General features: G+C 56.9%; 1 protein-coding gene across 3 annotated transcripts in view; it reads right to left on the bottom strand.

Annotated features, from left to right (window-relative positions):
- Window positions 1-4,183: 4,183 nt before the first annotated feature.
- Window positions 4,184-13,238, bottom strand: part of LOC122384441 (protein shuttle craft-like) — a 60,882-nt gene continuing 51,827 nt past the window's right edge. For 2 of the 3 annotated variants that reach the window (XR_006257042.1, XR_006257043.1), the window contains exons 13-16: window positions 9,481-9,677; window positions 7,935-8,136; window positions 6,167-7,179; window positions 4,184-5,348 (exon numbers count right to left, since the gene is read on the bottom strand). Coding sequence is in view for 1 of the 3 variants with exons in the window: in XM_043371824.1 (XP_043227759.1) it covers window positions 5,297-5,348; window positions 6,167-6,279; window positions 6,997-7,179; window positions 7,935-8,136; window positions 9,481-9,677 (747 nt within the window). In the remaining 2 variants the exon portion in view is untranslated. The remainder of the gene's footprint in view (window positions 5,349-6,166; window positions 7,180-7,934; window positions 8,137-9,480; window positions 9,678-13,238) is intronic. The other variant, XM_043371824.1, reaches the window with a different exon arrangement.

Here is a 13,238-nt window from a genome sequence, read left to right as displayed (position 1 = left end):
CCCTCCCTCTCTCTCTCTCTCTCTCTCTCTCTCTCTCTCTCTCTCTCTCTCTCTCTCTCTCTCTCTCTCTCTCTCTCTCTCTCTCTCTCTCTCTCTCATGCAAAAGTGAAAACAGAAAACCACACTCCTTTATGCTCAATTTTGGCGGTACTTAGTGCAGGAATTTTTGTATTAGTGTAGGCGATTTGGGCGGTACGGTGCAGTACAGTGCTGGGCACAATTTATCTCCGACTTCAGCCCCACGGGCTTCGCAAACTGAAATATCCTGAAAACCCGGCTCTACCGAGTCCCTGAAACACCGCAAATGACATACGACGCAGCATTGTTATAGCATGGGTGATCGAGGAAAATAAGTGAAAAGACGGTGCGGCGGCTGCGTGCCATAGTGCTCTCGCGTCTCGGGCGCGTAACATAAGAAGAATGCAAGCATACAAAAAACAGACTACATTAATTAGTTAGGAGATGACGTTGTTATATGTATGTAAAAGATGACATAGCTATGTCAGCGCGCCTTGAAACAAAGTTAAATTTTCGATGGGTAAATCTTTATGGCTCACCCTGTACATTCATACATAGGTATAGGTACTGAAAAAGTGGCCCAGTTTCAAATGCATTAGACATAGCATAGTGTACATTATTCGTCAGATCGTTTCAATTACAGCGCACCACACATTATATAGGCATATAATTTCGGTGCACCGTTCTGTCGAGTGTAGGTTACTTCACATAGTGAGACTGATAATCAAGGGAAGACTGAGAGTTAAGGTTGCGTTGATGTGGCCATTTGACACGGCTTCGCGCTACCCTTTAACCCGGCAGGCGGTGGGCCTCCCGGCCACCTTCCGCGCGGTGGGGGGGGGGGGGATTTTTTGCCCCCCCCCCCGTATCTCCGAAACTACTGAACGGATCCGGAAAATTCAAACGGTGTTCGATAGCCCTGTCAAATTTGCCATGGGAAACCAAATTTCATTGACCTCGGGGTCACCGATGACGTCACAGGTCAGGTCAAAGATAAAATGTTTCACCGTTCACGGGTCCTCTAGGGAAAACGCCGAGGAAAACGCATTTTGTTGAAAATCAGCGCTAGGGCGTCAGTTGTTTAGTACGTATGTTGCTATTAGAGGTCACTGGTCGTACCAGGTCAGGTCACAGGTCAGGTCACCAAGGGTCACCAAGCGTCACCACATGAACCCAACTTTACTAAGGTTGTGCGATGCATGTTTTATGGCCAATTTTTTCATTTCCAACTCAATGGTGTTGGTTATAAGACCATCAGGTACAGTTTAGGTCACTTTCTGGTGGAGGTCAGGTCAAGGTCAGGTCATAAAAGGTCAAATTTCAAAGTTGATAAATTTGCATAAAATGGGCATTTATTCGATGCAGCTCATCACGGGGAGTCTAATGGTGGTCTTTGTTTTGCGCTACGAGGTCTAGAATTGCTATAAATTGAGCTTGAAAATTTGACGTCATCAATTTTGAAGTTTTTTTCGCTATAACTTGGCCAAAAAAAAGAGGTATCGATCTCAAATTGGGTATGTAGATAGAAGGCGGTAGGGACTATCACATATATTCCGGTTTTTTCGAAATTCAAAAAACTTTTTGGATTTTTCGGTTATTGTATTCAAAAAATCTATTTTTTGATTTTTGGGGTTCAAAATCCAAAAATTTCAAAAATGCGAGATAGAAGTTTTGTAGCCCTTTTAATTCTACACCTTTTATGTCAAAAACATTTTTCTGCATCTCCAAAGCTGTAGGCCTGACAGCTCTTCCCACGAAACCTTTTTGGGTTGAAAATGGCAGAAATGACGTCACTCTGACGTCATTTGCGGCCAACCTATCATAGCCTTTGATTTTTTTTTTTTTTGGTCACAATGTGCAATAGCTGCTCACGGGAGGGTACTGAAAGTTTGGTGACGATCGGCGCAGCGGTTCTGGAGATATATCGAAAAAAACTAAAGAAGGGGTTGCAAAAAAATGCCCCCCCCCCCCCGGACCACCTGGAAGGTTAAGCACAGATGTTTCCAAAAATATCTTATCGATGAGGCATCGAATTCACTTCCCCGCGGTAAGCGGAATACCAATGCACATTTTACACGCGAAAGTAAGTGACCTCTGATGAAATTGAGCTTACCAGGAACTTACTACCTTCGAAATTGGTTGCGCTGTTTTGGAAACGCACCTATGCAATACCAATTCTGAAATACATGCGCTCGGCCGAACGAGCCGTGCGCTGCGCCGAACAGTTCAAGGTGGCTGCACTACCACTGTCGCCACGCTGTCCTCTGGTTTCATTGGAACAGAAAGGATGGTGAGGAAGGCGCCAGCCACTGCCTGATTCAGCCCCTCGATGGCGAGGCCACGGACTGCAGACAGATCAGTGGTACTCCGGCGGGTTAGCCGGAGCCGACCGGTCGCACCCCGTGAATGAGAGGAGTCCCGCACCCGCGTCTCGATGGCGAGACACGGGAAGCGATTTCGAACCGAGTGTCCCGATGGCGAGACCCTCAGCCGTCTCCCTCCGTCACCCCAAGACGAAGAAACGAAAAGATGACTTTTCAGGGAAGGACGGGCGGGATATGCAGGAGTGCGCACGACCACTCGCTGCTTGTAAGCAGCACCTCGATGGGGTCGCCGCGGCCTGTGCACCGACGCTTGCAGGACATTGCCTACCTATCGAAACAGCAATATCGTAGGTCTATCGATTTTTGCGCGATTCCCCACCAGCGCGGCCGGGTCCGAGCCTCGGCGGGCCGCAGGGGGGACAGGACAGGGCCGCAGGGGGGGGGCAGGGCCGCAGGTTGGACAGGGCCGCAGGGGGACAGGACAGGGCCGCAGGTTGGACAGGGCCGCAGGTTGGACAGGGCCGCAGGTTGGACAGGGCCGCAGGGGGACAGGGCCGCAGGGGGACAGGACAGGGCCGCAGGTTGGACAGGGCCGCAGGTTGGACAGGGCCGCAGGTTGGACAGAGCCGCAGGTTGGACAGGGCCGCAGGGGGGACAGGGCCGCAGGGGGGGACAGGGCCGCAGGTTGGACAGGGCCGCAGGTTGGACAGGGCCGCAGGGGGGACAGGGCCGCAGGGGGGACAGGGCCGCAGGTTGGACAGGGCCGCAGGTTGGACAGGGCCGCAGGGGGACAGGACAGGGCCGCAGGTTGGACAGGGCCGCAGGGGGGACAGGGCCGCAGGTTGGACAGGACAGGGCCGCAGGGGGGACAGGGCCGCAGGGGGGGGGGGGGGGCAGGGCCGCAGGTTGGACAGGGCCGCAGGGGGACAGGACAGGGCCGCAGGGGAGACAGGGCCGCAGGGGGGACAGGACAGGGCCGCAGGTTGGACAGGGCCGCAGGGGGGACAGGGCCGCAGGTTGGACAGGACAGGGCCGCAGGGGGGACAGGGCCGCAGGGGGGGGGGGCAGGGCCGCAGGTTGGACAGGGCCGCAGGGGGACAGGACAGGGCCGCAGGGGAGACAGGGCCGCAGGGGGGACAGGACAGGGCCGCAGGGGGGGGACAGGGCCGCAGGGGGGACAGGGCCGCAGGGGGGGACAGGGCCGCAGGTTGGACAGGGCCGCAGGTTGGACAGGGCCGCAGGGGGGACAGGGCCGCAGGGGGGACAGGGCCGCAGGGGGGACAGGGCCGCAGGTTGGACAGGGCCGCAGGTTGGACAGGGCCGCAGGGGGACAGGACAGGGCCGCAGGTTGGACAGGGCCGCAGGGGGGACAGGGCCGCAGGTTGGACAGGACAGGGCCGCAGGGGGGACAGGGCCGCAGGGGGGGGGGGGCAGGGCCGCAGGGGGGACAGGGCCGCAGGGGGGACAGGGCCGCAGGGGGGACAGGACAGGGCCGCAGGGGGGGGGGCAGGGCCGCAGGGGGGACAGGACAGGGCCGCAGGGGGACAGGGCCGCAGGTTGGACAGGGCCGCAGGTTGGACAGGGCCGCAGGGGGGGCAGGGCCGCAGGGGGGGAAGGGCCGCAGGGGGGGGGGCAGGGCCGCAGGTTGGACAGGGCCGCAGGGGGACAGGACAGGGCCGCAGGGGAGACAGGGCCGCAGGGGGGGACAGGACAGGGCCGCAGGGGGGACAGGGCTGCAGGGGGGACAGGACAGGGCCGCAGGGGGGGGGGGGACAGGGCCGCAGGGGGACAGGGTCCCGGTCTCCCGCACACAGAGCTCGCCACCCTTCCTTAACACATTCTTGATTCAAAATTTTTATTTGAAAATAAATATCACCGATCACCCGATAACTCCCCAAACAGCAATAATCAATTTACCCTATACAGTTCCGTAATTTAGGACAGCGGTGACTGGTGACTCGCGACCCGCTCCACTCCCAACACACGCTGCGCAACTACACTCTGAGCACACGCCGCGCAATTCCCGCACACACCTACACACACACACACTTCTTGTTGACAATTTGGACCTAAACATGTTATTTAGAGCAATCAACTAGACGCGGTGGCCCTTGGCTCACCGAGACGTTACACCAGCCGGCTGGCGCAGCACTATTCCAGGCCGCAGCACACACCAGCCGGCTGGCGCAGCACTATTCCAGGCCACAGCACACACCAGCCGGCTGGCGCAGCACTATTCCAGGCCGCACCACACACCAGCCGGCTGGCGCAGCACTATTCCAGGCCACAGCACACACCAGCCGGCTGGCGCAGCACTATTCCAGGCCACATCACACACCAGCCGGCTGGCGCAGCACTATTCCAGGCCGCACCACACACCAGTCGGATGGCGCAGCACTATTCCAGGCCACAGCACACACCAGCCGGCTGGCGCAGCACTATTCCAGGCCACAGCACACACCAGCCGGCTGGCGCAGCACTATTCCAGGCCGCAGCACACACCAGCCGGCTGGCGCAGCACTATTCCAGGCCGCAGCACACACCAGCCGGCTGGCGCAGCACCATTGCCATCCACACCGGGACCCAGGTCCGACAGGCGGCGTCACACATTGCGCGCGCCAGGGAGGCGGGTGCCGCCGCCGGCGGTCATCTCCAGCCCTGGCTGTGCTGCTCGCCAGCGGGCCGGGCCACGGACCCGGCGGCGACTGGCCGCACCCTGGGCACAGAGGGCGAGCTGTGGGAGCCCCAGTGGGAGCCCACTGAGCCCCTCTGGGCGGCCCTACGTTCATCCAGTGCTCTGGCAGTCACGGTCCACTGACGCCGGCCGCTCGGCGGCGGAACGCAGCGCCCCTCTGGCCCCGCTCGTACAGCGCGGGGCGTCACACCCTCTGGCCGGGCGAGCCAGCCAGAGGGCTCGTCCGGCCGCCGGCGGAGAGGTCGTCCGGCCAGCACCGTCAGCCGGTGAAGTCGAAATAGTCGATCGCCGGCGGCTCCTTCGACTGCGCACTGGAACCAGGCGGGCGGCCGTCACCGACACGACACGGCACCTCGGACAGCTCACCCAGGTCCCCGGCGCCTCCCACCAGCCCCCCGGGGCCGCCCGGCGTCTCCCACCAGTCCCCCCCCCCCCCCCGGGGCCGCCCGGCGCCTCCCATCAGCTCCCCGGCGCCTCCCACCAGCCCCCCGGGGCCGCCCGGCGCCTCCCACCAGTGCAGCTGCCCGGGGCCGCCCGGCGCCTAGCACTAGCCCCCCCCCCCCCCGGGGCCGCCCGGCGCCTCCCACCAGCAGTCGGCCCCACCGCAGCTACCGTAACAGCGCTCCGCCCGGCGCGTAAGGCGCCTGGCAGGCACAGCTCCGCTGTCGCAGCGCCGTGCGAATCAAAAACACAGATCTCTGGGACCCGGGGAGCGGCGGCGCGAATACCGCGGCTCCGCATGCAGCTCGCCAGATGCTCCTTTGGTTATCGAGCAGCGGCGAGCTGGCCCCAGACGCCGAGCGAGAGCCGCCAGGCCAGCACGGCCGTAGTGTTACGCGCAGAGTTACGGAAATGAGAACAGTTGGGCCGATTGCGTTAAAATTTAGTGCTTCGTTGAGGGCCGGTTGCTTAAGTGCCCCGCGCAAGCCAGTTGAAGGCGTCGTTTCGCACTTCTGCAAGTGCAGTACTCCCTCTCGAGCTCACTCTTCCGTTGCCGGACACCCTATATACCGAGTTATTTCGGTGAGAGCTGTGGCCATTCTACACGTAAGATTGTAGGCAAAGAGGCCAAAGCTACCATATGCTCTCCGCGATGGGTTTCTTTGGTCGGTCGACGCGCCAGGCTTACCTGGCGACCGACGGCGCCGTGGTCGCGGCACCAGCCGGCACCGCGGCAGCGCTCTCGCGCTTAGAGCCCAGGCGTGGCGCCGGCGCAATCTTCCTGGGGCCCGACTCAACGACCTGGGAACGGGGAGCAGGGCACTGACACAGACTCCGGGGTACAGTATGTACTAGAGGGTACTGCAATGTACTCGGGGGTGCTGTAGTGTACTCAGGGGTGCAGCTATGTACAGGTCTCGCGGGTTTTAGCGGTAGGTTTTGCACCTAGAAAACTTAGTGCACTTCAGGCTATATCTTCGTCGTCTTAAACTTTTAAGTGTTAAAGATGCGGTCGACTTGCTGGTTCACAAGCCGACCATGATCGTGTAAAATGGCTTCATCGTAGATCGATTAGTTTCTGAGACATAACCGGAAATGTAAAAGTGCAAAACCTACCGCTTAATCTAGCGAGAGCCGTACTCGGGGGCACCGGGAGATATTTGGCAGGTGCTGGTACCGCCGGCACCGGCTGGGAATTGAGTAACCGGCTGAGTCTGTATACAATTATCTACTCCTTCCAGCCACAATGTGGTTCACCACCAGACAGTGTGCTGCAGGTACCAGCAACATCGCGCCTCATCGACACGGCAGTCCGTACCTGCAGCACGCTGTCCGTACCTGGAGGACACTGTCCGTACCAGCAGCACACTGTCCGTACCTGCAGGACGCTGTTCGTACCTGCAGCACGCTGTCCGTACCTGCAGCACGCTGTCCGTACCTGCAGCACGCTGTCCGTACCTGCAGGACGCTGTCCGTACCTGGAGGACACTGTCCGTACCTGCAGGACGCTGTCCGTACCTGCAGGACGCTGAGGGTGGGCAGCCAGCACCTGTCGCGGTAGGCCGTGGCCACCACGTTCCTCTTTGGCTCGTCGTCGTAGCTCTCGGACTCGCAGCCAAAGTGTTCGCAGTACTCGTGCACAAACTGGCGCCGCTCGCGGTTCATTGGCGCGAACGCCACGCTCCGACTCTTGTGCTTTGACTGCCGGTCGGAGGCGAGGCGACGGGTCTCAGACGGCGTCACAGTGCGGGCCACAGTACAGTCGGACGGGAACACAGTACATGGTACAGTGGGACAGGGTCACAGTTAATCGTGGGACGGAGCCACAGCACGGTAAGACGAGGTCACAGTACACAGTTCAGTAAGCGCGGTCGAGGTATGCAATGGGACAGTGTCCCGGTGTACAGTCTGTCTTAAAAGTACCGCGCAAAGTGACGGTGGATCCATCATGCCTGACCGAGGAAGGGCCTACTAAATTTGAGTCACCGAAGCAATTCACATCCTCGTCCATTCCCTAGGTCAATTGGTTCGGTGACTTTCAAATTATAGCAGGCCCTACCTCAGTCAGGCCTGATGGATCCACCGTCACTTTGCGCGGTACTTTTAAGACAGACTGTACAGTGGGACGGTGTCACGGTATACAGCGGGACGGTGTCACGGTATACAGTGGGACGGGGTCCCGGTGTACAGTGGGACGGGGGTCCCGGTGTACAGTGGGACGGGGGTCCCGGTGTACAGTGGGACGGGGGTCCCGGTGTACAGTGGGACGGGAGTCCCGGTGTACGGTGGGACGGGGGTCCCGGTGTACAGTGGGACGGGGGTCCCGGTGCACAGTGGGACGGGGGTCCCGGTGTACAGTGGGACGGGGGTGCCGGTGTACAGTGGGACGGTGTCCCGGTATACAGTGGGACGGGGGTCCCGGTGTACGGCGGAACGTCGGCCGCGTCGGTACGGACCTGCTGCGCCCGCTGGACCAGCTCGGCCAGCTGCTGGTGTACGTCCTCGGCCAGACCCTTCGCCTTGCGCGCCATCTCGAGCATGGAGGGCGGGTAGGCGGGCGGCCCTGCCCGCGACGACAGCTCCGGGTTTTTTATCTGAAGCGCCGCGGCCAGACGACGGTTCCTCTCGAGCAGCGCGCACTCGGCGTTGCACTGCAGCCTGTCGGCGTCAGACACTGGGCGTCACCCCGCAGCCTACCGGCGTCAGACACTGGGCGTCACCCCGCAGCCTGTCGGCGTCAGACACTGGGCGTCACCCCGCAGCCTACCGGCGTCAGACACTGGGCGTCACCCCGCAGCCTACCGGCGTCAGACACTGGGCGTCACCCCGCAGCCTACCGGCGTCAGACACTGGGCGTCACCCCGCAGCCTGCCGGCGTCAGACACTGGGCGTCACCCCGCAGCCTACCGGCGTCAGACACTGGGCGTCACCCCGCAGCCTGTCGGCGTCAGACACTGGGCGTCACCCTGCAGCCTGTCGGCGTCAGACACTGGGCGTCACCCCGCAGCCTGTCGGCGTCAGACACTGGGCGTCACCCCGCAGCCTGTCGGCGTCAGACACTGGGCGTCACCCCGCAGCCTACCGGCGTCAGACACTGGGCGTCACCCCGCAGCCTGTCGGCGTCAGACACTGGGCGTCACCCTGCAGCCTGTCGGTGTCAGACACTGGGCGTCACCCCGCAGCCTGTCGGCGTCAGACACTGGGCGTCACCCCGCAGCCTGTCGGCGTCAGACACTGGGCGTCACCCCGCAGCCTACCGGCGTCAGACACTGGGCGTCACCCCGCAGCCTGTCGGCGTCAGACACTGGGCGTCACCCCGCAGCCTGTCGGCGTCAGACACTGGGCGTCACCCCGCAGCCTGTCGGCGTCAGACACTGGGCGTCACCCCGCAGCCTACCGGCGTCAGACACTGGGCGTCACCCCGCAGCCTGTCGGCGTCAGGCACTGGGCGTCACCCCGCAGCCTACCGGCGTCAGACACTGGGGGTCACCCCGCAGCCTGTCGGCGTCAGGCACTGGGCGTCACCCCGCAGCCTGCCGGCGTCAGACACTGGGCGTCACCCCGCAGCCTGTCGGCGGCCGGGGACGACGTCAGTACGCGGACGGTCCCGGCCCAACCCCCAGTACGATGAGCGCCATCCAACGACCCAACGCCAGTCTCACAGGAGACAGTCCCTGGCTCACCAGCCGGTCACCCCGCACAGCCGTGCTGGCTGTTCAGAGCGCAGCCGTTACCTCCGGAGGCAGCTCTCTTCCTCCGCAGCGCTGGCACGCCGCTAGGCCAAGCGAGCGCTGACACAAGCTACGGCTACAAGGCGCCGGTTCACGGCATCGTCGCCCGACGACTCCCGCCCTGGCGACTCCCACCCCGGCCCCGGCGGCGCCCCGGCGACTCACGCTCTGGTCCTGGCGGCGCCCCGGCGACTCCCGCCCCGGCCCCGGCGACTCACGCTCCGGTCCTGGCGGCCCTGGCCGGCCCGCCGGCGGTGCCCCGGTGACTCACGCTCTGGTCCTGGCGGCCCTGGCCGGCCCGCCGGCGGCGCCCGACAGCAGCTCGGAGACGTCAACGCCGCCGGCGCCGCCGGCCTGGATGGCAGACAGCCGGTGCGCCAGCGCCGAGGTGCTAAGCGCCCGGAAGCCGCCCGTGTCGCTGCAGGCCACCGTTCGGCTGCGGTGGCCGCACTCGCAGCTCACGCGCACCTGGCGGCGGCGGCGCGCAGCCCGTCACACAGCAGCCAAACCAATCGGTGAGACGGGGCCAAATCGGCCGATACACCGGACACAATCGTAGATCTGGACACACTCATACACCGGACTCCATTATAGATCTGGACACCGGTGAATGAAATTAGTCTAGCCCGCGCCCTTCGTCTCAGCCAACTTCGCCATGACGGGGGGGGGGGGGGGTGTCATATTTGGCCAAACCACATTTGTCTCGGAAACAAAGCTAGAAAGACGCGGAAAAGCAATAGATAGCTCGCCATGAGATCTTTCAGGATCATGAAGGTCATTTTTCAATCAGGTCGTCATTGAGGTCACTGGAGGTCATCAAAAGGAAATTATCACGAATTTCGCTTCTCCGATTCTGACTTTTTTAAACTAATCAGCGCATCGATACAATGGGAATGAATCACACTATAGAGCCCCGAAAAAGCGCAATCGATAGCTCTTTTAGCCCGCGCCGTGCTGGTGGTCTGAGATGACGGCATACGTTTAAGGACGCCCCGGCGACAAAGGCCATTTGGCATGATCTGAGTTTTCCGTACGGTACTGGAGCGGGAGGGCGTTTTCACGCCCCCCCCCCCATCCCGCTTACACAGGCTCCTGGGCCACGTAGCGACATGCGGTAAGCGGGCCAGCGGCATTCGAAAAAGCGTAAAAACATACTGATGATCACACTTTACGCCACTTTTAGGTCAGGTCAAAAGTCAGGTCACCACCACTAGTACATTTTCGCACGCTTTTCTGATAATTCATAAGCGGAGCTTTAAACTGCCGTCTGGACTTTGCAAATCGGTCGGTAACTTTCCGAGATCATAGGGAAGGGACAGGAATTCCCTCCTCACTGACGGGTGGCGGGGTCCGGAAATAGCCCAACGGGGCGCCGGCTAAGGGCGACGTCACGCCCTCAGAACCTCCGCAGATTAGCTGCCCGGTTCTGGTCACTCGGCGTAAAAAAAAACGCTCAGTTGTTATGGAAACAGAGGGGAAAATGATTGGAAGGTTGCAAACAAAGCATGCTAAAAATCAAGACAGTATAATACATTTTCTTTATAGGTACACTGTACAACTTTGATAGCGAAATGAATCGCTAACAACCAAATTGTTTGGTAGAACGAAATGTCCCTTCCATGACCGGCCAGACGGGCCGAGAGCACTGGGTCTACAAGTTAACCCGCGCGGGGCTGGGGGGGTAAATTTTACTTCCCCTCGCGAATTTTTGCAATATCTCGAAAACGGCGGCGCGCAGCGCCGCCAAACTTTCAGTACCTTTTCTTACATCACTTTGACACGTTCCCTGAAAATTTGAGATAAATCCGTCGGAATTTTTTTGAGAAATTGACGTTTCAGTGACGTCATGTTCGCCATTTTTGCCTCAAAAACGGCAAAATTTCAAACGCCGCTAACATCTTCATTTTTAAAGGAATCAAGACGTAAAAAAAGCTTAAACGTAATTCTACTTTGTCTATCAAATGGCTATCTCGGTTTTTTGAAAATTTTGGATTTTGGCCCAAATTTTTTCAAAAACTGACTTTTTGGGAAAATAATTAAAATCCAAAATTTTAAGTGTATCGAAAAAACCGGATTATATGTCAGAGGAGTGGTCTAAGTGCACCTACATACCAATTTTTAGTAGAATCGGTTCAAAAATGTGGAAGTTATTCAAAATTTTATGACGTCACGACACACACAATTTTTGAAAAAAAATGATTTTTTGGAAGTTCTAGACCTCGTACGGAAACAAAAATAGCACCATTCGATTCGCCGTGAAAACACTGCATCAGATAGACACCTTTTTAGGCCTTAACAACCAACTTCAAAATTTGACCTCACTTGACCTGACGTTGACCTGACCTCGACCTGAAATTCATCCAGAGGTGGTCCATATCACTTATTGAGTGTGCCTATTGAATTCTATGAGTAAAATGACCCATAAAACATGTGTCGCACATGCCCTTTTCTATATTTTTTTGGTGACCTGACCTGACCTGACCTTGACCTTGACCTCTGAATGATATTGTATGCAACGAATATTGTCTTGGTAGTAGAGTTGCAAAGTTTTCCCAAAAGGCTGCTACCGGCACCGCCCCGCCCCACAAAAATTTTCTGGGATACCGGCATGCTACCACGCCCCAAGCAAAAAAAAAACGCCAAATTACCGGCATACTAAAAAAACCTGCATTCTTGATTCTAGCTTACCCCTGCAAGAGATGCCACATTTTGGCAGTTTCAGTACCCCTCCCACCCAACAGCCATCCATTGTCCAACCACAAATACCAGCAGGCTGATTTTGGCTGAGTTGGCCCCACAAATACCCACAATTTTGAAACTCAATTCCAGTCTATAACTGTTAAAATATCACCTGTAATCAAAGAAGTATTGCCTACAAAAAAAAACTATTACATTCATCAAAAAGGTGAGGACAAAAAGGACTTGAATTACTGAAATGTGTTTTTGAAGACTGGACAGTGAGCAGTAATCACATTTACATTTCACTGTTGTTCTACTTTTCCATATTCTCCTAAAATGTTGCAGGCACCAGCCAAATGTTTAAAATATAGATGGTCAAAACATAGATTAACAAGTACAGATTAGGCCATCTTCCTAACTGAGGATGCGAGATCAACATCTACTTTTTCCTATCCACTATGGCTTGCTGGTTCGTGAATAAGATACGAATCATGTAAAAATGTGTTAATAACTCACTGGTCCTGAGAATAGTCACCAAATAATATGTATAAAAACGATATCTTCCATCCTCTCCCCAACCTCAAGCGGGAACAAACACAAGGTTATCGATTTCGAAACAGATGCGCCATAATAGAGGCTTTTAACCAGCTGATTAAAACGCTGCAAAAAAAATGTTAAACGACTGCAAGCCAATGCTTCGTGAATGATTATATTGATAAAAATTACCCAACACAATATTAAATTATAATGAAATCAACATTGTAGTGTAATTCACTGCAAAGAAATTCATCTCTCTTCAGTTATTCAACCAAAAGGGTATATGAATAAATATTACGTCATCAGATTACATCCATTCATTAGGGGAGAGAGAATCTTAAAAGTAAATCCTTGGTTGTCTAATTGTTTGCGCCACTTTTTGTCAATTTTGCCTGCATAATGTGTTTTCTTGTAAAGATAAGACAAAATGCCAGTTTAAATCCATTTTCATTTAATAATGGGACCAAAGTCAGACTCAGGGCTACCTAACACCTGCCTTTTCAGCTGGATTTTCAGTGTCAAATTCTTTGTAGAGTTTCTCAGACCACATCTCATGATCTCAGGACTCAAGGCCGGTTTCCAAACATTGTGTTTTTTGGTGTTTTGATTCTGCCTTTTCCCCTAGGGAATGTTGTCATGAACATTGATTTATTTTATTGTGCTATACGTATTACCTAACATCAGACTTACTAGTTTATCGTTCTTTTGCAACATGAATGAGTATTCTTCCTTTTATAGACCACAGTAGATTCTTGACAATTCTAATTATAACCAAGCCTGTGAATTGTGTGAAATGCTGAGGTCCATGTGTTA

This window comes from Amphibalanus amphitrite, unplaced genomic scaffold (assembly GCF_019059575.1).
Source record: "Amphibalanus amphitrite isolate SeventyFive unplaced genomic scaffold, NRLGWU_Aamphi_draft 000190F_arrow, whole genome shotgun sequence".
Classification (NCBI taxonomy): domain Eukaryota; kingdom Metazoa; phylum Arthropoda; class Thecostraca; order Balanomorpha; family Balanidae; genus Amphibalanus; species Amphibalanus amphitrite.
Note: the sequence above shows the minus strand (reverse complement) of the source record. Positions and strands in the feature narration are given on the sequence as shown.